Source organism: Pistacia vera, unplaced genomic scaffold (assembly GCF_008641045.1).
Source record: "Pistacia vera cultivar Batoury unplaced genomic scaffold, PisVer_v2 Contig304, whole genome shotgun sequence".
Classification (NCBI taxonomy): Eukaryota; Viridiplantae; Streptophyta; class Magnoliopsida; order Sapindales; family Anacardiaceae; genus Pistacia; species Pistacia vera.
The window spans coordinates 268,812-290,878 of NW_022196118.1; the positions used below are offsets into that span (position 1 = coordinate 268,812).

General features: G+C 36.7%; 3 protein-coding genes across 6 annotated transcripts; 1 reads left to right on the plus strand and 2 right to left on the minus strand.

Annotated features, from left to right (window-relative positions):
* The first annotated feature begins 2,398 nt into the window (after nt 1-2,398).
* LOC116135852 (probable protein phosphatase 2C 27) lies at nt 2,399-5,896 on the plus strand. The gene is given in 5 exon segments (XM_031421560.1): nt 2,399-2,820; nt 2,823-2,878; nt 3,857-4,060; nt 4,566-4,768; nt 5,073-5,896. Coding segments are annotated over 5 exon segments (1,137 nt in total). The 5' UTR covers nt 2,399-2,708; the 3' UTR covers nt 5,635-5,896.
* Nucleotides 5,897-6,108: 212 nt separating this feature from the next.
* On the minus strand, nt 6,109-8,387 carry LOC116135889 (putative glycerol-3-phosphate transporter 5). Of its 3 annotated transcripts, none has more exons than XM_031421597.1 (3): nt 7,964-8,387; nt 7,286-7,822; nt 6,109-6,824 (listed from the first exon to the last, which is right to left on the minus strand). In XM_031421597.1, the coding sequence occupies exons 1-3, from the start codon at nt 8,211-8,213 to the stop codon at nt 6,280-6,282; spliced, it is 1,332 nt and encodes a 443-aa protein (XP_031277457.1). In that variant the 5' UTR covers nt 8,214-8,387; the 3' UTR covers nt 6,109-6,279. The 3 variants fall into 3 exon arrangements, with proteins under 3 accessions (XP_031277457.1, XP_031277458.1, XP_031277456.1); XM_031421598.1 differs by having other exon boundaries at nt 7,286-7,754; nt 7,964-8,212; XM_031421596.1 differs by having other exon boundaries at nt 7,286-8,387.
* Nucleotides 8,388-8,747: 360 nt separating this feature from the next.
* Nucleotides 8,748-18,516, minus strand: LOC116135855 (110 kDa U5 small nuclear ribonucleoprotein component CLO). 2 transcript variants are annotated; one of them, XM_031421562.1, is made up of 10 exons: nt 17,773-18,516; nt 12,766-12,834; nt 11,460-12,653; nt 11,265-11,363; nt 11,000-11,158; nt 10,772-10,857; nt 10,496-10,694; nt 9,978-10,088; nt 9,530-9,736; nt 8,748-9,222 (listed from the first exon to the last, which is right to left on the minus strand). In XM_031421562.1, the coding sequence occupies exons 1-10, from the start codon at nt 18,505-18,507 to the stop codon at nt 9,124-9,126; spliced, it is 2,958 nt and encodes a 985-aa protein (XP_031277422.1). In that variant the 5' UTR covers nt 18,508-18,516; the 3' UTR covers nt 8,748-9,123. The 2 variants fall into 2 exon arrangements, with proteins under 2 accessions (XP_031277422.1, XP_031277423.1); XM_031421563.1 differs by lacking the exons at nt 8,748-9,222; nt 9,530-9,736; nt 9,978-10,088; ... (4 more) ...; nt 11,460-12,653; nt 12,766-12,834 and adding exons at nt 13,359-13,698; nt 14,006-14,212; nt 14,454-14,564; ... (4 more) ...; nt 15,936-17,129; nt 17,242-17,310.
* Between the last annotated feature and the right edge of the window lie 3,551 nt (nt 18,517-22,067).

A 22,067-nucleotide genomic window follows, 5' to 3' on the forward strand; every position in this document is an offset into this window, starting at 1 on the left:
AACCGGTTTATCCCACCCCTAATTTTTCCCTTATCATTTCCAAAATACGTATTTGTTTCCTTATTTTAAAAATACTATTATATTTTATTCAATTATCTTTAAACCCCATAAGTTTGTTAATTTAACTAAACACCCAAAAAAATGTTTAAAAATTGACAAAAACACTCCTATCACCTACATTTGCTAAATTCCTGTTACCACCATCGGAAGGTGGTTGGAATTTGGTATAATAGCGCACTACCGGTTGGATCTAGTTGGTAATGCGTCGATGTAGTATTTTTCGATCAGATCCACCACAGATTTGGTTGGAAAATGTTAGATCTACGATCAGATCTTTGGTCATAGTTGTGGTCTAGCCGGAAAAGGCTAGATCTACAATTAGATCTTTGGTCGTAACTAGTCATCAACGACGACCAAACGCGGCCAGATCTGGCCATCAATAGATAAATTTAGCCGTAGATCTGGCCTCTTCCGACCAGATTCATGGTGGATTTAGCTAAAAAAAGGTCATCTCAGCACACGATCGGTCAGATCTAACTGGTCGTGGGTTGATACGGCGACTCCAACCACCCTCCGGCGGTGGTGGCTGACTACCAGTATTTCATAAGTAGGTGAGAGTGTTTTTGTAAATTTCAATGTTTTTAGTAAATTAACAAACCTAAGGGGTGTTTTTGTTAATTTTTAAATTATATCTCGTTACTACCACACAACTCTTACTTTTTCAAAAATACTATCCAAATTACTAAAACAAAGTCACTTTATTCTTTGCTTTTGCAAACTAAATCCTTATACTTTGATGTTGATCTTTTCTATAAGGGAATTTAGTGCTAACGATGACTATTTCCCAAGAAACCAATTTGTGTTCTAAATAATGTCACTATGATTATGTTAGGACAAATATAGTTTGAGAATGATAATGAATTGCCATCTAAGAACTCTCCTTATCCTACTATCAAAAGAGAAAATGTTAATTGTTGGTAGCAGTTGGGTTGGGATAAGGCAAATCTTGACTAATAGAGCCTAGAAGGAATAATCACATTACCCAAAAAAGCAAGAAGAAAAATCTAGGAGCACAAATGGGCAAATGGGTAATAAACAAATTACATGACATTGCAAAAGACATAATTGTGGCAAATTGTTGGGCACTAATTGAAGATTTTTGCACTAAATATCATGTATTGGATAGTAACAAGCCACATCAGACTCCAATATTTGGTCTTTCCATAGTGCACGTTTCAACATTCCTTTACATTAACCCTCCTTTTGGCTCCATCATCTACAGTGCTAGTAACATCAAGACAAGGGTTTGAATGTTTCACCAATCCTTTTCCTTTTCTCAAAATGGTATCTTGGTTTGTTTTTTATTCTTTCGTTTTTATTACATTATGACAAGTGAAATCAAATCAGCTTTCAGTATGGACTTTGATTAAAGGTTTGGATAATATAATCTTAACCACTTGCTGTTTCTTTAAGATAAACTTTGAACTATTTGACAAATTGTGGAAATAGTGATATTTTGCTTTACCATAACAAAGATGAATTGAATGGTTGGAGAAGAAAAGAAGCACCTTTATAATTGAACTTTGAGGCCATTGTTGGAAGTTTGAAGAACAAGAACAAGCAAAAGCAAAAGAGAAGATTGGTGAATGGTGAGATGACTCATCACTTTTAATAAATAAAAGTGCTTTTCTTTCATCAACTTCCCAAGAAAGCATTTTCTTCTGTTCACACTACTTAGTCAAATGCCTAGAATTTCACTTTCAAATCTTTTGATTCAATTATTACCATTCAAATTTTACACCACCCCACTTGAACTATGACTGATTGAAGATATTCCATTCTTGGAATGTTTTTATACGATTAATTTAATAATTCAGTAGACTTCAATTTTGTTTCTTCTTCTTCTTGCTTCCCTTGATAATGTATTGGGGTTATGAAACTTTAAATTCCCATGACATACATTGTAGGTTGAAATTTCATGTCATACACTATTATAATATAACATAATTCTTTTTCAAACACAACAAACAATAATAATAAAAAATAAATAAATCAAATCTCTCTAGAAACTTCAAATAATAAATAAATTCCACAAAGAAAAAGAGAGATATATATTTATGCACTAATTTATTAAAAAAAAAATCATAAAATGATAATAATTCTTTTCTTTTAATATTAGTCAATCGTTTAATTAGTAATCGTTTACAAGAGATAAGGACTTATATATATCACCCAATTTACTGTTGAAAATAAAAATAAAAATAAATAAAAAAGAAAAAAAGAATGAAAGAAAAGATATCATTGAAAAATGGAGAAATAAAAAGGTTTCCAAAAAAGTGTAAGAGGAAGACCAAAAGCATTGAAAAAGAATATAGAAAAGAAAGTGAGATGATATTTTCATTTAGAGCCACGTTTTTGATAGAAAAATCTGGACTTTGATGGCTATTATTATTAAAAAATCTGTCTTTCAATCTCAACTACTCGTTGGTTTATCTCAAGAATCTTCTCTTCAATTCACAACAACACCATCATTTGCTTTTGATTATTTCTCTCTCTCTCTCTTCTCCTACTTGTGTTACTTTGGATACCTGCAACTTGCTCTTCCTCCTTCCATACTAAAACCAATTTACAACTCAAACTTTTTATATTAATTTTATTTACAACATCATCAACATCAACATTCACAGCATAACAACCTCATCATCATCATGTGTCTTCCGGATGCAAACCAAGTTGTGCAACAATTGGATAACAACAGTAACAGTGACGATAACAATAACACCACCAGCAACAAGACCACTTCTTGGCCTTTGCATTGCGAGTTTTAGATACCCAGATGGAGAATTCGGAGAACAACTCTTCTGTCAATTCATTTCCTGTGAGTCTTCTTTATTTTATCTCAATTTCATCTTTTTTCTTTACTTTGAGCTTTGTGATGAGCTAATTAGTCATGTTTGGATGGTTTGAACCCACGAGCTTTGTTTTTGTTTAGAAGTAGTTTCTTTTCTGTTTGGATGAGTTGTTTTAGCAGTTCTTGTTGTTGCTCTGTAGTTTTCTGGCTCAGAATCATTCTGAGCTTCATCTGCAACTTTTCTTAATTTCACCATGCCCTTTAAGATTATATCTAAAAGGTTTTTAACAATTAAAACTTGATTAAAAGAGTGACTGATAGAACTGAATTATAACATGATATGGTTTGTTTTTCTCACAAAGGATCAGTGCCTTCATAAAACTGCTTTGGATCTCGGGCTGTTTCCAGAATCCTTTTCTTGCCTCAGCTTCCATATTCTGATTACTCATGTGTAGCTTGGAAACAAGGATTGAATTTTTATTTGACTTGGAGTATAGTTGTTTAACATTATAATCTTAAAGAAAATTGAATTGTTCTCTGGATGTAGCGGTTGAAATATATTTCCGAATCAAATGCCTTTCAGACGCAATTGCTCCATGATAAGCGTTAGTACGTTCTTTTTTACATAATATCAAAGGAGAAAGACTTTAATAATTCATAATCATGAGAGTTAACTACAAGTCAGTCTAATTCAACATCGTAAAAATTGTGGGTTCCAACTAAAAGTAAACCTGAAGGTGAGGACGACTAAAATCTAGCAGTTGACATATGTAGAATCTTAAATTGTCATTTAGTTTTGTCCTCTGTTCTGCTTTTAAATTCCAACATCTTAGAAATTGTGGGTTCCAACTGAAATATTCTCATACGTGTGTCCAGGTATTCCTTACCTCATTTACTAACATTTAGTAACTTTCCTCAAGTTTGATCATTTTCCGAAGTTGTGCTAATTTCTTCTAAACTTATTATTAATCTGATTCTCGTTTTATATCTTTGTTACTCATTCAGCTGGAAAGCGTTCGTGAGGATACAGTTACCATGGAAAGAAAACAGAACCATTTTACAAACTTTTTCCCTACCTTGCGGTCTGGAGAGTGGTCTGACATTGGTAAGCGTCCATATATGGAGGACACTCATGTATGCATAAGTAACTTGGCTATGAAGTTTGGTTCTAAATTACTCAGTGGAGAACAAGCTGTTTCATTCTATGGGGTAAGTTGTTGTCCAATTATGCTGTTTGTTTGCTGTACTGTCTGATCGTAATTCCTTTGTTTCAGCACTTCACAACAATTTCTCTTTGTTGTTAGTTTCTATTATATCTAAAAGAGGATGAGCGAAACAGAATGGTTTTAAATTAGATTTGTTTTGCACTAATTTGGTTAATAACTCCAACACTAACCTGTTTTCTATATGGAAATGATGACCAACTTTGAAGCTACAAGTATTATAAGGTAAAAGAGAAGGAAAATAATACTCTAGATCTCTAATTCCATGGTTTGCAGAATCTTCATTCTCTTTTTTCTTTGTTAAAAGATTTTTGTTCTGATTCTAGGTGACTAGCTGTCAAGTTAGTTTATGCAGTTAGAAACAATTTTATTAAAAATTCATTGAATTTAGTAATGAAAGGTAAACAAAGCCAATGAACACGTATGGATATTAGTACTGTCAAAGTTGGATTCTCATTCTGACATAAAAATCAAATTGCTTTGGGAAGCAGGTATTTGATGGGCATGGAGGAAAGTGTGCAGCAAATTTCGTCCGTGACCATTTGCCTAGGGTCATTGTTGAGGATGCTGATTTCCCTCTAGAACTTGAGAAAGTGGTCACAAGGTCATTTATAGAGACTGATGCTGCATTTTTGAAGTCGTGCCCACTTGAACCTTCTGGCACAACTGCACTTACTGCTATGATATTTGGAAGGTAAGCGTCTTCTCCCAAGCTTCTTTCTGAAGTTTCAATGTCTAAAATCTTCTTTTGGGGTGTCAGAATGAACTGTGTTGTGTTCGAAAAGGAAAAAAAATACCTGAAAAGGGCACTGTGCAACTTGGTGTAAGTACATTAGTTCAATGGATTTTGAAAGCTGAATCTATCTAGAGACTCAGTAAATTTTCTTTTATCTTCTCTGACAATCCTGATACTAATACAGACATATTCAATTCATGCTTTTCAAGTCACATTCATACTTTATAATTAGTCTGAATAAAAGATGATCGTCCTCTGGCAGGTCTTTACTTGTGGCAAACGCAGGGGATTGCCGGGCAGTACTGTCCCGACGTGGAGCAGCTGTAGAACTGTCTAAGGATCACAAACCTTGCTGCAAAATAGAAAGGATCCGTGTTGAGTCCTTGGGTGGATATGTTGATGATGATTACTTGAATGGTCAGCTAGGTGTGACACGTGCCTTAGGTGATTGGCACCTTGAAGGAATGAAGGAAATGGGTGGAAGGGGTGGACCCTTAAGCGCTGAACCAGAACTAAAATTAGTAACACTGACCAATGAGGATGAATTTCTTATCATTGGTAGTGATGGAATATGGGATGTGTTTTCAAGTCAAAATGCAGTAGATTTTTCCAGGAGGAGGCTCCAAGAGCATAATGACTTGAAGTTATGCTGCAGGGAAATAGTGGGGGAAGCAAAAAAGCGAGGATCGAGAGACAATCTGACAGTTGTTATGGTGAGTTTTCACTTGGAGCCACCTCCTAATGTGGTTGTACAAAAGGCAAAAGTTCATAGAAGCATTTCAGCTCAGGCGCTTCAAAATATCAGATGCCTGTTAGAAGGATAGAAGTTTAGAATATTTGCTTGCAATTTGGCTATTTGGTAATGGTAACCAAAGGAGAGAGGACTAGTTAATAATAATATTCTAGCTGCTCCCTTTCCTTGAATTTGTTTGTGAGTATAAATTCATAGGGGAAATAGTAACAATCTTTTTCTGTCGTCTTATAAACAGAAGGAAATAGAAAGAGCTTTAGACAAATACCAAAACTGTGAATTATAAGAATAATAAGAATGTTGTATTATCATTACTTTCATGTATATAAATTAATTTGTACATATTTTGAGTTGTTTGATTGTTGATTGTTCTAACACCAAAGATCCCCGAACAAGTTATGTTTTTAAAGTAGAGCATTTGAGTTGCTCTGCCATCGCCATCGCCATATCCATCTCATTGCAACTTATGGCAAAAGAATGATATACTATGTTATTACTTTTAGTTTCCCCTGAGGTTTGGCAAAATAATAATCTACCCACTCAGGTATAAAAAATAACAGGTATCAAATATAATTCCTGTAAATGTACAAGCAAATAGAATAGTGTATAAAGAATGTAATACAAATACACGTATAAGGGCCTCGCAGATTTCTAAATATAACATCCGTTTTCTAATGTGGTACAAAAATATACAAAAGAAAACTTCAAGCATCGTCCATCACTGTGTAGTTATGCTGTTCCAAAGCCTATTTCCCTCACCTAGCTTCCCTTTAATCTCTGCCCTTGCAACACGAATCAAGAACAACCCCGCCAGGAAAATAGCAACAATAAGCATTAAGAAGACACTATTCCATCCCCGGGTGGAAATATACCCAGCCAAAAGAGGGCCAAGAGCTGCCCCAACAGAACCAGTACCATCTATAATGGCAGTCACAGTAGCTAACGCTCGGGAATTCCCCTGAATTAAATCTTGCGTGCCAAGATCAGCTGCAACAGCTGTTGTAATCAGTGCATAAGGCCCATTCACTAGCAACCCAGAAATAAACATTAATGCGATGTTGGTGATCATAGACAGACTTCCATAAGCCCGGTACAATACGAGGGCTGGAATTGATAGTATCAAGAATGCAACTGAAGTAACTGCACGAGCTTCAATCATATCAGAAATGAATCCTGCCAGAATTCCACCAAAAACTCCTCCAACATCAAATATAGTAGAAAGTATCCCGGCAGTTTTGTGTGACAAATGTACACCAGCAACAGCTGTCATTCCAACAAAAGTTATTAATGAAGTGTTTTTTGGTATCCAAAGAATTTTAAGCAACAAATGGATCAACTACAATGGAGCAATCGAAGAAAGCTTAAGCATTGCCACAACCATTTTTACTAATTGGAGACCTTTTCAACAAATTCCAAAGAAATGAAGGTGCTCAGGTATCTAAATAACTTTTATCGAACATATGCATCATCTTGATGAACAACTAATAAGAGCTTCGGTATTACTTCAACTAAGTGATAAAACAAGTTTTGCATAATCTTATCTGTGAGATTTAAACTTATCATTTGTGCCTATGGGAGTAATTTTCTACTTGATCCTTACTCCAGACAAGGTATTTTCCCACTAAATAAAAGTTCAATGATGCCTTTCACTTGAGAGATATCATCAAGCAACAATAAAATTAAATCTCACAAGCTTAAATTCACGTTTCTGTAGAAAGAAGTACCTGTGTGCCGTATGTAGAATGGCAACCAGTACAAGAAAGTGTAAGCCACAAGCTTCGAAAAGAAAAGACAGAACGCAAATGGTGCCACACCAGGCAACCTCCATGCCTCCAAGAAGCCAATCGCTTGCAAAGAATCTGAACTCTCCGTTCCAAGAAGTCCCACTTCCTCATTCTCCAATTTCTCCTCATTCTCCACGTTCATCTCAACCTCTTTTCCCGTAGTCTCAAACCCCAAATCCTCAGGCCTCACAACAAGAAATAAAAACACGAAAATCCCAACAAAAATGATCAAAATTCCAGGCACCACAAATGACCAACCCCAACCAAACTCCAAAACCCCAGATGCCACAACAGAGCCAATAATGTTACCAATAGATGTATGCGAATTCCAGACTCCCATGATCAACCCTCTCTTCTCTTTCCCAAACCAATTCCCAACTACTGCCACCACACAGGGCCACCCAATTGACTGAAACAATCCACACAAGATTTGCACAACCACAAAATAAATCAACAAGTGAACACTAAACCAATAACCTAAACCAAAAAGAATAGTTAAAAAACCACTTCCCATCATTCCAAAAACAAGAAACAATCTCAAATCAATCCTATCACCAATATGTCCAGCAAAATACATGCCTAAAGAATAAGAAGTAAGAAATGCTAAGTCAAGCTCACCAAGCCTATGAGTACCATGAGGGCCATTAAAAGGGGCCCACCCAGAATCAGAATCGGATTGAAGAGTGGGGCCAAGAACGCTCTTGACAATGCTGGGGGGTTTACGGGAGGCGTGAAAGGAAGCATACGCTAAAAAGGTGACGAAAAGAGCTGTGCTTTGGTGAAAGAAAAGGGTTTTGTTCGGGGGTTTTAGAGATGGGAAAAGACTGAAACCTGGTGATAGTTTCACGGGTTCTTGGGGTTGAACCATCTTCGATCCAAGGTTTTGTTGGCGAAGAAAGTGATTTTAAGACAAGTAAGAATCTGAATCTGAAACAAGTTTTGATTTTGATTTGAGTGTGTTCATGTCTGAATCCGAACAGAGGTCGGTGGCTATTGCTTATAAATCAATTTTGGGAGTTGATTTGTTGAATGAGCTCATGAATATACATGGAGGAATATTCAACTATTTTATTTTTCATTTTTTATCCGCCAAAATTCATAAAAAAATTAATTGCAATATAGTTTATATATAGAACTTTTTTTTTAATTTAATTTGGTATTAATTTTTTTTTTTTTTTAAAGATACGGTTAATAACCACCCCTCGGTACAAATATAACTCAAGACAGGAGAAACTTTCAACCATACGCCCCTCTCCGGCTCTCCGTGTTAAACTTCTTTTATGTATTTTATATATATGAGCCCCATTTTACCTAAATAAAAGAGTGATCCAACAATAAAGATTAAATACAATTAGAAATAAAATCTATATTTATAGTTCATTTATAGAAACAATTTCAATGCTTAACTATAAAAACTTCTCATTGATAAAAAAAGAAGAAAAAAGTTTACAGCGCGGCTTAAATAATGTACTACCATCTTTGAGAAACACTTCAACACTAGCAACAAGAAAGGACACCTACTGAATAGATAAGCTTAAAAACCCTTGTACAATAGGGAATCAAACACAACTACTCTACAGAATCATAATCAAAATTTGTTTTGACTAGCAGAAACTTGAGATAGCTATGGGCGGGCAGTGCTGGTGAGTGGTGTTTAGTTAAATAATAGCTTCACAATAAGTACTCCATTGTTATGACCTTTACACCCTGATGGATTTAACAAAAGGAAATGGATAGAATATGCTCTCAAGACCAACATATCAACTTGTTCTCATCCATCATATCATTTGCTGATGAAGATCAGCTGCCTGTTGGGCAAGCTCCACCACCATGGCTTCATCGAAGAACTTGTTTATGCTCACATCTTCACTCATACCCTGCAAAATCCAGAGTGAAAACTAGAATTTTACTCCTTACATTAAAAGAATCCAATTACCATCACTTGGCTCAACGCAGCAAAGTTTTTGGCATAAACAACAACCATAATAAGTAGCATCACAAATATATTGATCCTACATCAAGGAATGTTGGTTACTATAGAAAGACTATTGTGTTCCTCAAATCAAGCAAATTTACTTTAGACAAGATAGTCTTCATGCGTTTTCTGACAAAAGGTTTCTTTGACCACAACTTTTGAATCTAAGGGACAGAGAGTGGGGTATAAGGGAAAGATTGGAGTTCTACCTTTCTACGCCTTGTCTTGACCATAAATTCACGCGCAAGGTGCTGGATTGGGGCAGGTTCAAGTGGCCGCAAAACTATGCTCTTGTCAAGGGGATCTCCAGGAACTATAGCCCAGTGATCAAAGACTGAGAGGCAAAATGCTTGCCCTTGAGTATGGTACCTCAAATCTGTCTCGAAACCAAATGATTCAATTACAGGTAAAAATGCCTGCAAACCAATGGCCAAAAATTATTAATGCAACAACTAAAACAAGCAAATGCATTACATAGAAACTCAACAACTATGGTTTCACTGATTCTCCACAAGTAGAAGAATCAGCCTTTGTTGGAAAGTCAATATGATAAGGATTGCAAAATAGTCAAGTCATTACTTGTCCAAACTCCAATAAAAAAATCAGTAATAGAAGCACAATTTTTAAAGGGACTGCAGCATGCAAAGCTTTCTATACCTTAACAATATAAGCTGGGGTCCCTGGTTGAGGAACATCAGCTGTAACGTGCCCACGCCTGCGAGATAATACTGTGTAGATCGCAGAGACACAATCGATTGGAGTTTGTATCTGAAATACATCAACAACTCAATTACATAACCAGAACATCATAGTCAAAATCTTTCAGTGAAAAGTTCTACATCAATGAAACAGTTTTTCCTCGGTAACACCATAAAAAATTCAACATCCAGGGTTAAAAAACACATGCTCTTCAGACTTCAAAGGAATACTTTTATGTTTATTTGATAACCTTGAGAAACTCTACTGCAGCAAAATGAAATGCATGTATACTAGAAGATGCTTTTTGAGATGAATGTATACCAGAAGATTTTAGGACGTAATAGAAAATGACAGATCAGACTACCATTTATTCTCAAGATCCTGGCATTTAAGTTCATTTAAGTTAAAAGAAGCGGCCAACTGCATACAGCCTTTCTTCAAAATGCAATTCATTTACATAATAAACAAACATTTACCTCCACATAATACACTGGTTCCATAAGCCGCGGGGTGGCCATAAGGAAAGCCGAATAGGCCACACGACGAGCAGTGGGAATCATCTGACCAGATCCTCGATGCAGAGGTTCAGGAGCAATCCTTGCATCAACTATTTTAAACTTGACATTTCTGATGGGCTCATCACAGAGGGGTCCTTCTCGAGCTCCCCACTGAAATCTGTCCAAAATGTCATAAAAATATTATTGGTAAGAAATAATTTGGAGCCAGAAAATGAAAATAAGAAGATAATTTACCCTTGAACAATGGAATCCTTGACTGCACCCAGCAAGTTCTTGTCAACTTCAGTTGGAAGTGTATCATCTAATAAAATATTAGGTCCCTGTAGATATAAAATATGTTGCAACATCATGTTAGGCTCGTAGAACAATACGAGAATTACAATAAGATTTCGAGGTTAATTTAGAGAAAATAATATAATATACCTCCTGCAACCCCTAAAAAATGTAAAGCATCTATCTTACCTGCTTATCAGGGCCAAATGCCCATATGGATCGAGCCGCCAGCAAATCCCAGTCATATTTTGTTTTGAAGAAATCACCAAGTGTCTTTCGACTCCAATCAATGCTTACAACACCATTCTCAATATCTTCTGCAAGACCTCTCTCCAGTGGCTCTGCAATCTGCCAATTTTTTATAGAAATTTAGAAAAACTTATTAGATTAACCATATTAATTGCAATTCCCAAAAGCACCCGGATCCAGAATAAAAATTAAGTGGCTTCCCTACCATGGTGATTTTATTTTTCTTGTTGGGTGTTTCTGCAAAACATTTCATCGATGAAGACTCTACCACTGTTTCACAGAATGAGACTACAGGATCTGCCACCTATAATTTAAACAGAGCATGTCTATTAAGTCAAAAGTAACAGAGACGAAGAAGATAAATTTTTCCAAGAACAAAGTGGTATAAGAAAATAAGTACCTTGACTTCAACTTCAGAATAAAGCTCTCTAAGATCTTTCATAATTGAATCCAAGTACAACTCTCCAGTACCTAAAATAGTATGCTCCCCAGACTCCTCAACTTTAGTTATGGCTAGAGGATAGCTTTTGCTAATTTTCCTAAGACCCTCCACCATTTTAGGCAACTCACTAGGATTTAAGGGTTCTGTAGCTGTTTTCACCACTGGAAGGGTATTGAATTGTAGTGGCCGGAAAATGTACACATCTTCATCATAATCCATATTACAGAGAGTGGCAGTTTTCATAATTGATGCATCAACACCTTCAATTAGAACCCAAGAACCTGGAGGCGCACTGCTTATGGGTATCCTATCTCGAGCTTGATAAATCCATAATTTTGTTACTTCTTTTACAGTCATGTCCTCCTCATCATCTGGGGAATAGCCTTCTCCCAACACACGTACAGTCTGCCCTGTCTGAATTGTACCACTGTAAACCCTACCAAAAGCATCAAAAACACTGCAATCAGACTTGGGATACAGCTTGGTCACATTGACCATAAGGGGGCCAGAAGGATCACAATCTACCATGGCCTTGTGAATCATAGAGTTTTTGGGTCCTGTATATATATGGTCTACTTTCCTTGCTGCAGTGTCTTTGGCAGAAGGTATATGCTTCACCAACATATCAGTAAAGCCCGAGCCTGCACCAAAAACTGAGCTACAAGCCAACCTGAGCAGAGGCCTGACATTCAATTTGTAAGCTGCATTGCTAAGAGTTACACCAAGTTCTGCAAGAGTTGCCTCCACACTCTTCTTATGTTCTCCAATCACTTGGCTATATATTTTGTACAGGGGTTCAAGAACAAATTGGACAAACGATCTTTCCCCTCCACTCACAGGGGGTTTCTTCTTGAAATTCCTTGTATCTGGATGATAGTACATGTCCCCCCAAAGACGAGCTGCAAACTTATCAGCATCAAATGGGACCCCATGGAGTTTGACATATAATTTAGCAAATGAATGCAAAGTGAAGGACCATCCTGCACTGGCACTTGCAAAGCAGACATTTCCAGCAGCTGGATCTATAACTTGAACATTTCCAGCAGTGGTTGAACCAGCAGAAATGTGGTTATTAATGACTTCAATTGTATGCCTCAATTTATGGTAAGCATCCTTGGGAGGCAGCTTCAGTTCTGTTATCAACCTGTCAACCTTCAAAGGGAAAAAAATACATAAATCAAATGGTAGGTACACTAAGGCATGAAGCACTAGTTCATAATAAAATTTGAAAGTTAGAATTGAGCACAGCTGGATTTAAATTTACCTTGTTGATGACAACTACAATGGGCAGGCGCTCTTGGATTGCATGGCGTATAGCCCTCTCTGTGTTCACCTGTGCATAAAAAAAAAACCAGAATTATCATACCAAGCAACTCATGACTATCATATGCTTCACACCAATGTGACAAATGATGGTCAAAGACATTCCATTGAAAAGACCAGCAGCAACAATATCATGTTAAACAACACAATTCAAAGGTCCAGAGAATAAGTCACTGAGCACACATCGAATTTAATAGAGATTATTTGATTTGTGACAGCAATTGGTTTTTTTTTATTTGGCTCCTGCAATCTGCCAATTTTTTATAGAAATTAGAAAAACTTATTAATTAACCATATTAATTGCAATTCCCAAAAGCCAGTGATCCAACAATAAAGATTAAATATAATTAGAAATAAAATCTATATTTATAGTTCATTTATAGAAATAATTTCAATGCTAAACTATAAAAACTTCTCATTGATAAAAAAAGAAGAAAAAAGTTTACAGCGCGGCTTTAAAAAATGTACTACCATCTTTGAGAAACACTTCATCACTAGCAACAAGAAAGGACACCTACTGAATAGACTAGCTTAAAAACCCTTGTACAATAGGGAATCAAACACAACTACTCTACAGAATCATAATCAAAATTTGTTTTGACTAGCAGAAACTTGAGATAGCTATGGGCGGGCAGTGCTGGTGAGTGGTGTTTAGTTAAATAATAGCTTCACAATAAGTACTACATTGTTATGACCTTTACACCCTGATGGATTTAACAAAAGGAAATGGATAGAATATGCTCTCAAGACCAACATATCAACTTGTTCTCATCCATCATATCATTTGCTGATGAAGATCAGCTGCCTGTTGGGCAAGCTCCACCACCATGGCTTCATCGAAGAACTTGTTTATGCTCACATCTTCACTCATACCCTGCAAAATCCAGAGTGAAAACTAGAATTTTACTCCTTACATTAAAAGAATCCAATTACCATCACTTGGCTCAACGCAGCAAAGTTTTTGGCATAAACAACAACCATAATAAGTAGCATCACAAATATATTGATCCTACATCAAGGAATGTTGGTTACTATAGAAAGACTATTGTGTTCCTCAAATCAAGCAAATTTACTTTAGACAAGACAGTCTTCATGCGTTTTCTGACAAAAGGTTTCTTTGACCACAACTTTTGAATCTAAGGGACAGAGAGTGGGGCATAAGGGAAAGATTGGAGTTCTACCTTTCTACGCCTTGTCTTGACCATAAATTCACGTGCAAGGTGCTGGATAGGGGCGGGTTCAAGTGGCCGCAAAACTATGCTCTTGTCAAGGGGATCTCCAGGAACTATAGCCCAGTGATCAAAGACTGAGAGGCAAAATGCTTGCCCTTGAGTATGGTACCTCAAATCCGTCTCGAAACCAAATGATTCAATTACAGGTAAAAATGCCTGCAAACCAATGGCCAAAAATTATTAATGCAACAACTAAAACAAGCAAATGCATTACATAGAAACTCAACAACTATGGTTTCACTGATTCTCCACAAGTAGAAGAATCAGCCTTTGTTGGAAAGTCAATATGATAAGGATTGCAAAATAGTCAAGTCATTACTTGTCCAAACTCCAATAAAAAAATCAGTAATAGAAGCACAATTTTTAAAGGGACTGCAGCATGCAAAGCTTTCTATACCTTAACAATATAAGCTGGGGTCCCTGGTTGAGGAACATCAGCTGTAACGTGCCCACGCCTGCGAGATAATACTGTGTAGATCGCAGAGACACAATCGATTGGAGTTTGTATCTGAAATACATCAACAACTCAATTACATAACCAGAACATCATAGTCAAAATCTTTCAGTGAAAAGTTCTACATCAATGAAACAGTTTTTCCTCGGTAACACCATAAAAAATTCAACATCCAGGGTTAAAAAACACATGCTCTTCAGACTTCAAAGGAATACTTTTATGTTTATTTGATAACCTTGAGAAACTCTACTGCAGCAAAATGAAATGCATGTATACTAGAAGATGCTTTTTGAGATGAATGTATACCAGAAGATTTTAGGACGTAATAGAAAATGACAGATCAGACTACCATTTATTCTCAAGATCCTGGCATTTAAGTTCATTTAAGTTAAAAGAAGCGGCCAACTGCATACAGCCTTTCTTCAAAATGCAATTCATTTACATAATAAACAAACATTTACCTCCACATAATACACTGGTTCCATAAGCCGCGGGGTGGCCATAAGGAAAGCCGAATAGGCCACACGACGAGCAGTGGGAATCATCTGACCAGATCCTCGATGCAGAGGTTCAGGAGCAATCCTTGCATCAACTATTTTAAACTTGACATTTCTGATGGGCTCATCACAGAGGGGTCCTTCTCGAGCTCCCCACTGAAATCTGTCCAAAATGTCATAAAAATATTATTGGTAAGAAATAATTTGGAGCCAGAAAATGAAAATAAGAAGATAATTTACCCTTGAACAATGGAATCCTTGACTGCACCCAGCAAGTTCTTGTCAACTTCAGTTGGAAGTGTATCATCTAATAAAATATTAGGTCCCTGTAGATATAAAATATGTTGCAACATCATGTTAGGCTCGTAGAACAATACGAGAATTACAATAAGATTTCGAGGTTAATTTAGAGAAAATAATATAATATACCTCCTGCAACCCCTAAAAAATGTAAAGCATCTATCTTACCTGCTTATCAGGGCCAAATGCCCATATGGATCGAGCCGCCAGCAAATCCCAGTCATATTTTGTTTTGAAGAAATCACCAAGTGTCTTTCGACTCCAATCAATGCTTACAACACCATTCTCAATATCTTCTGCAAGACCTCTCTCCAGTGGCTCTGCAATCTGCCAATTTTTTATAGAAATTTAGAAAAACTTATTAGATTAACCATATTAATTGCAATTCCCAAAAGCACCCGGATCCAGAATAAAAATTAAGTGGCTTCCCTACCATGGTGATTTTATTTTTCTTGTTGGGTGTTTCTGCAAAACATTTCATCGATGAAGACTCTACCACTGTTTCACAGAATGAGACTACAGGATCTGCCACCTATAATTTAAACAGAGCATGTCTATTAAGTCAAAAGTAACAGAGACGAAGAAGATAAATTTTTCCAAGAACAAAGTGGTATAAGAAAATAAGTACCTTGACTTCAACTTCAGAATAAAGCTCTCTAAGATCTTTCATAATTGAATCCAAGTACAACTCTCCAGTACCTAAAATAGTATGCTCCCCAGACTCCTCAACTTTAGTTATGGCTAGAGGATAGCTTTTGCTAATTTTCCTAAGACCCTCCACCATTTTAGGCAACTCACTAGGATTTAAGGGTTCTGTAGCTGTTTTCACCACTGGAAGGGTATTGAATTGTAGTGGCCGGAAAATGTACACATCTTCATCATAATCCATATTACAGAGAGTGGCAGTTTTCATAATTGATGCATCAACACCTTCAATTAGAACCCAAGAACCTGGAGGCGCACTGCTTATGGGTATCCTATCTCGAGCTTGATAAATCCATAATTTTGTTACTTCTTTTACAGTCATGTCCTCCTCATCATCTGGGGAATAGCCTTCTCCCAACACACGTACAGTCTGCCCTGTCTGAATTGTACCACTGTAAACCCTACCAAAAGCATCAAAAACACTGCAATCAGACTTGGGATACAGCTTGGTCACATTGACCATAAGGGGGCCAGAAGGATCACAATCTACCATGGCCTTGTGAATCATAGAGTTTTTGGGTCCTGTATATATATGGTCTACTTTCCTTGCTGCAGTGTCTTTGGCAGAAGGTATATGCTTCACCAACATATCAGTAAAGCCCGAGCCTGCACCAAAAACTGAGCTACAAGCCAACCTGAGCAGAGGCCTGACATTCAATTTGTAAGCTGCATTGCTAAGAGTTACACCAAGTTCTGCAAGAGTTGCCTCCACACTCTTCTTATGTTCTCCAATCACTTGGCTATATATTTTGTACAGGGGTTCAAGAACAAATTGGACAAACGATCTTTCCCCTCCACTCACAGGGGGTTTCTTCTTGAAATTCCTTGTATCTGGATGATAGTACATGTCCCCCCAAAGACGAGCTGCAAACTTATCAGCATCAAATGGGACCCCATGGAGTTTGACATATAATTTAGCAAATGAATGCAAAGTGAAGGACCATCCTGCACTGGCACTTGCAAAGCAGACATTTCCAGCAGCTGGATCTATAACTTGAACATTTCCAGCAGTGGTTGAACCAGCAGAAATGTGGTTATTAATGACTTCAATTGTATGCCTCAATTTATGGTAAGCATCCTTGGGAGGCAGCTTCAGTTCTGTTATCAACCTGTCAACCTTCAAAGGGAAAAAAATACATAAATCAAATGGTAGGTACACTAAGGCATGAAGCACTAGTTCATAATAAAATTTGAAAGTTAGAATTGAGCACAGCTGGATTTAAATTTACCTTATTGATTACAACTACAATGGGCAGGCGCTCTTGGATAGCATGGCGTATAGCCCTCTCTGTGTTCACCTGTGCATAAAAAAAAAACCAGAATTATCATACCAAGCAACTCATGACTATCATATGCTTCACGCCAACATGACAAATGATGGTCAAAGACATTCCATTGAAAACACCAGCAGCAACAATATCATGTTAAACAACACAATTCAAAGGTCCAGAGAATAAGTCACTGAGCACACATCGAATTTAATAGAGATTATTTGATTTGTGACAGCAATTGGTTTTTTTTTATTAAAAAAAAACCAATTGCTGTCACAAACCATAGCTTGAGTTCATGCCAACATTTATGCCCACAACGAGATACCTATCACCTTAGTATTTTCAAACTTCATGCTAGGTCTAGCAATGGTGACTCCTGAAAATAGATAACTAAATAGAATTCTGCCAAACAACCAAAAATAATGTGTAAATAATTGGATTATTTTGATAGATGAATGATTCCAAGTTGCAACAGAATGGGTATCTTACCAGCACCCCATCAGCAGCATCAACAATTAAAACAGCACCATCTGCAAGCCTGAGAGCAGCAGTCATTTCATCAGAGAAATTGACATGACCAGGGGTGTCCATGATGTTACACAGGTATGATTTTGAATTGCTATCCTCTAAAACAAGCGACATTGGAACTGCCTTGATTGATATCCTTCTTTCTTGCTCATCAATCCTTGTATCTGTGTATCTCATGTGCTTCTCACTATTTAGATCAAATGTAGACATATGGTGTGTTTGTTCAATCAACATATCCATAAAAAGGGTCTTCCCATGATGCAAGTGCCCAACAAGTGCAACATTCCGTACCAAAGCAGGATTTGACATAAGACCAATAAGAAACTGGGTTGATACATAAGTTGAAGAATCTTTCACCCCAACCTCAAACTTGATATTCCTCACAGGTTTAATAATGGGTTGTTCAAGAGGCTGCTCATCCTCATCCATGACCAAAGTTTCAACATCTTCACCGTAAACCTCTTCTGCGGTTGGGTAGTATTTCTTATCCTCAGCAAGGACAATCTGGTTATCCATATCAACATCATTAGCAGCAGTAATCCACCCGTTGGCTGCACCCTCACCATCTGACACAGGTTCATCCTCAGCAGCCTTGTCTGGAAGGTCTTCATCTTCTTCGTCTGCATCACTCTCTCGGTCGGACTCTATTCCAGGTCCAATGTAGTTTCCAAACTCATCATATAAACTATCATCCATATTCTTTTCAAATCTGCCATAATTCATAAAAAACTAGTGGGTTTAAGATGGCCACTACAAAAGAGCAAGTAATCATAATAAAACAAAACAACATATAAAATTGGTTCCCTGTCCACCACCTGCCATATATGTATCAACAAAACTGAACCATTTTTCATCTTCTTCCAAGAAAAGGCTGGAAATCTAATAAATCACAATTTTTAAACCTAAATTTTCAAATTTGAATAACAGGATCAAAATGCCAATTTACGGTAACTAACAGTGTTTAATTAAAATTTTAATGCTCTTTAAAAAAAAAAAAAAAAAAAAAAAAAAAAAGATCTTTAAAAAACATATGTGATTCAACTAACTGGCTAGCTTTAGCAGAGATTCTCCTATACTTTCAAAATCATAGTCAAATCTTGCCCTTGCTTTTCCCTGCGTTCTCCCAGAATTTCTAAGCAACCAAGCAAAAACACTCACATAAATCAATTTTTGCTCTAGTCGNAAATAAATGGTCATTAGTAAAATATAAATTAATCCCATTCACGTGGGGATGAACATGGCATTTGCGGGTTCAGAATTTATATCCATATCAATATTGATTTTTTGTTTTCTAATGATTGAAGCGTTTGGACAATTTGTGCACATCTCAACTATTTGTTAGGGATTTTGAAAATTATCGACGGAATAAGAGTTCTAGTAGCCACCAGTATTAACAACCTTAGAGACTTGAACTCGAGAGACAAAACTATCAGCCAAATAAGGTAGTAATTTATGTCTTGCTAATAGGGGTGACCACTGAGGGGATTTATTCGATTGTCAACTTCAGGGGCCCAAGTGATTAGTTGAGGTGCGTGCAAGCTAGCCCGGACACTCTGCTCACCAAAAAAAAATAATAAATAAATTTATGTGCCTGTTCTCTCTTTATAATACTTGCCATGGATCACAATTCATATCACATGGCCTGATTTTAGGTTGTCGGGCATTAGATGGTTTGTCCATTTGTGAGTAAATTTTGGATTTTGGCTTGACTTGTTGGGGATAAGTTGATGAGATATATAATAAAAATCACAAACTTTGTTGAAAATTGATTAAAAAACACTGTTTCAGCATTCAAGGTTGTATGTGTCGTAGCTACGGAAGCATGTAAATAATGGACAAATATGCATAATTTTTAATATTATGTGTATAAACTTAAAACAAAATAAGTCTGCAAAATGTGAATTTAGTTACAAATAACCCCACCCTTTTGTTTTACCTTAAAAAAATTTTGGAGTGAAGACTGAAAACGCTGCCGCTTTACAGTTAAATGAAACGTAGAGTTTTGGCTTGAGTCATGTGTGCATCCTGTCCATCCAATCTGCAGAAATCCAACGGCTGAGGCATTTCACAGAGTCAACAGTATAAAAGAGGGAATTGTTCACTGTACATCAGATCTGAATTTTTTTGCGTTTTTTTACAGTTTGCGTTATCAGTTCTTCTTGGGTTTTTCTGCATTTTTAGAATCATTGTAACTAGGTAGATTGATTAGTGAATGATAGTTAATCTGAGGGTAGTTTTACTCTTATGGCTTGAGGATTCCAGGTGAGAGTTCTTGGGTGAGTTATGGGTTGATTCTTGGGTAGAAATAGAGAGGATTTGATCTGGTTGTGTTGGATCTTGTACTGTATTGATATTATTCAGATTAGTAGTGTTGTGAGCTCTCCATTTTCGGAGCTCAACGTGGACGTAGATTATCCAAATAGGACAATCGAACCACGGTAAAAATCTTGCGTTTCTTGTGTGGATGTTTTCTGTAATCCGTGTGGAGTTGAAATCTGGTTTATGTTTGTGTTTGTTTGCTCAGTATAATAGTGGTATCAGAGCTATTAGACAATAGGCTTGATCGATTTGGAGACCGTTCGGTGATTTAGGGTTTCTGAAAAATTAGGGTTTGTCTAAAATTTGGGGGTTTTTCAAATTAAGGCTTCCCTTAGCAATCTTGAGTCCTAGTTTACAGATTCGAGTGGTAAATTCACTGATTGAGGAAATCTTGGTGAAGATTCAGGTCTGAGTCTTAGTAATTCGTTCAAGATTTACATTGTCAGTTCGATCTAGGGTTTCTTGAGTCAGTNATATTGTTATAATTGGTAGTGTCTTGAGCTCTCTATTTCCGAAGCTCAACGTGAATGTAGATTATCCAATCAGGATAATCGAATCACGGTAAATCTTGTGTTCTTGTGTTGGTGGTTTGTGTGGATGTTTGTTTGATTGATCTGGTGTTTAGTTTGTGTTTATTGACTGGTTCTAATAGTGGTATCAGAGCTATTAGACAATAAGCTTAATCGATTTGGAGATTACTCAGTGATTTAGGGTTTTTGAAAAATTAGGGTTTGTCTAGAATTTGGGGGTTTTTCAAATTAAGGCTTCCCTTAGCAATCTTGAGCCCTAGTTTACATATTCGAGTGATAAATTCATTAATTGAGGAAATCTTGTTGAAGATTCAGGTCTGAGTCATAGCAATTTGTTCAAGAATTATATTGTCAATTCGGTCTAGGGTTTCAATTAGGGTTTTTTGAAACATAGTCAATTGTTTAAACACAAAATGTCAACTACACGATTAGAAATCACTCAATACGATGGAAAGATAGATTTTGGGAGTTGGAAAAAGAAGATGAAAGCACTGTTGTCCCACAACAAGGTGGGAATTGCCCTAGAGAAAGACGAAACCAAATGGCCAGAAGAGAAACTGAAGAAAAAGGATGAAATCAATGAGGAAGCGTACAACCTCATAGTGATGAATCTGTCAGAAAACATCCTGCGGAAGGTAGATGGGCTAGAAACTCCTCTAGCCCTATAGGGTAAACTCGAAACCTTGTATTCTTTGCAGTCAGCACCTAACCTTGCGTTTTTAAAAGGTGCTTTATTTTCATACAAAATGGATGGTTCTAAATCTGTTGAGGATAATTTAGATGAATTCCTTAAGATGACTTTAATTCTTAAAGGAACTAATCAGGAACTAGTTGACACCAGTTTAGCAATGATCCTATTAAATTCCTTAACCGAAGACTACATAGTTGTAAAGAATGCCCTTCAGATTTCAGGGACAGTGCCTGGCCTAGATTTAATAGTTGCTGGTCTTAAAGCTAGGGAATTAGAGCTTAAGATTCAGAAAAGATCTGGGAGTAACTTGTTTGTAAAGGGTAGGCCAGAATCTAGTCAAACAGGAAAGACTATTCAGAACCAACATGGGTCTAAAAATGGAAGGGGAATAATAAAACAAAATCAGACACTAGGAAGTGCTTCTTTTACAATAAACATGGTCATATCAAGAAAAACTGCTTTGAATGGTTGAAGAAACATAAACAGGGTAATACTAAGAGTAATCTAGCTTCTAGTGATAACCAATGGGAGGAACCTGAGGTCTTGATAGTATCAACATCTGATATTGCTAAGGAATGGGTCCTGGACTCAGGCTGTTCTTTTCATATGAGTCCACACAAGAACTGGTTCCAAAATATAGAATCTCAGGAAACTGAAACTATTTATATGGGGAATAATCAAGCACGTGGGGTGAAGGGTATAAGCAGTATAACTCT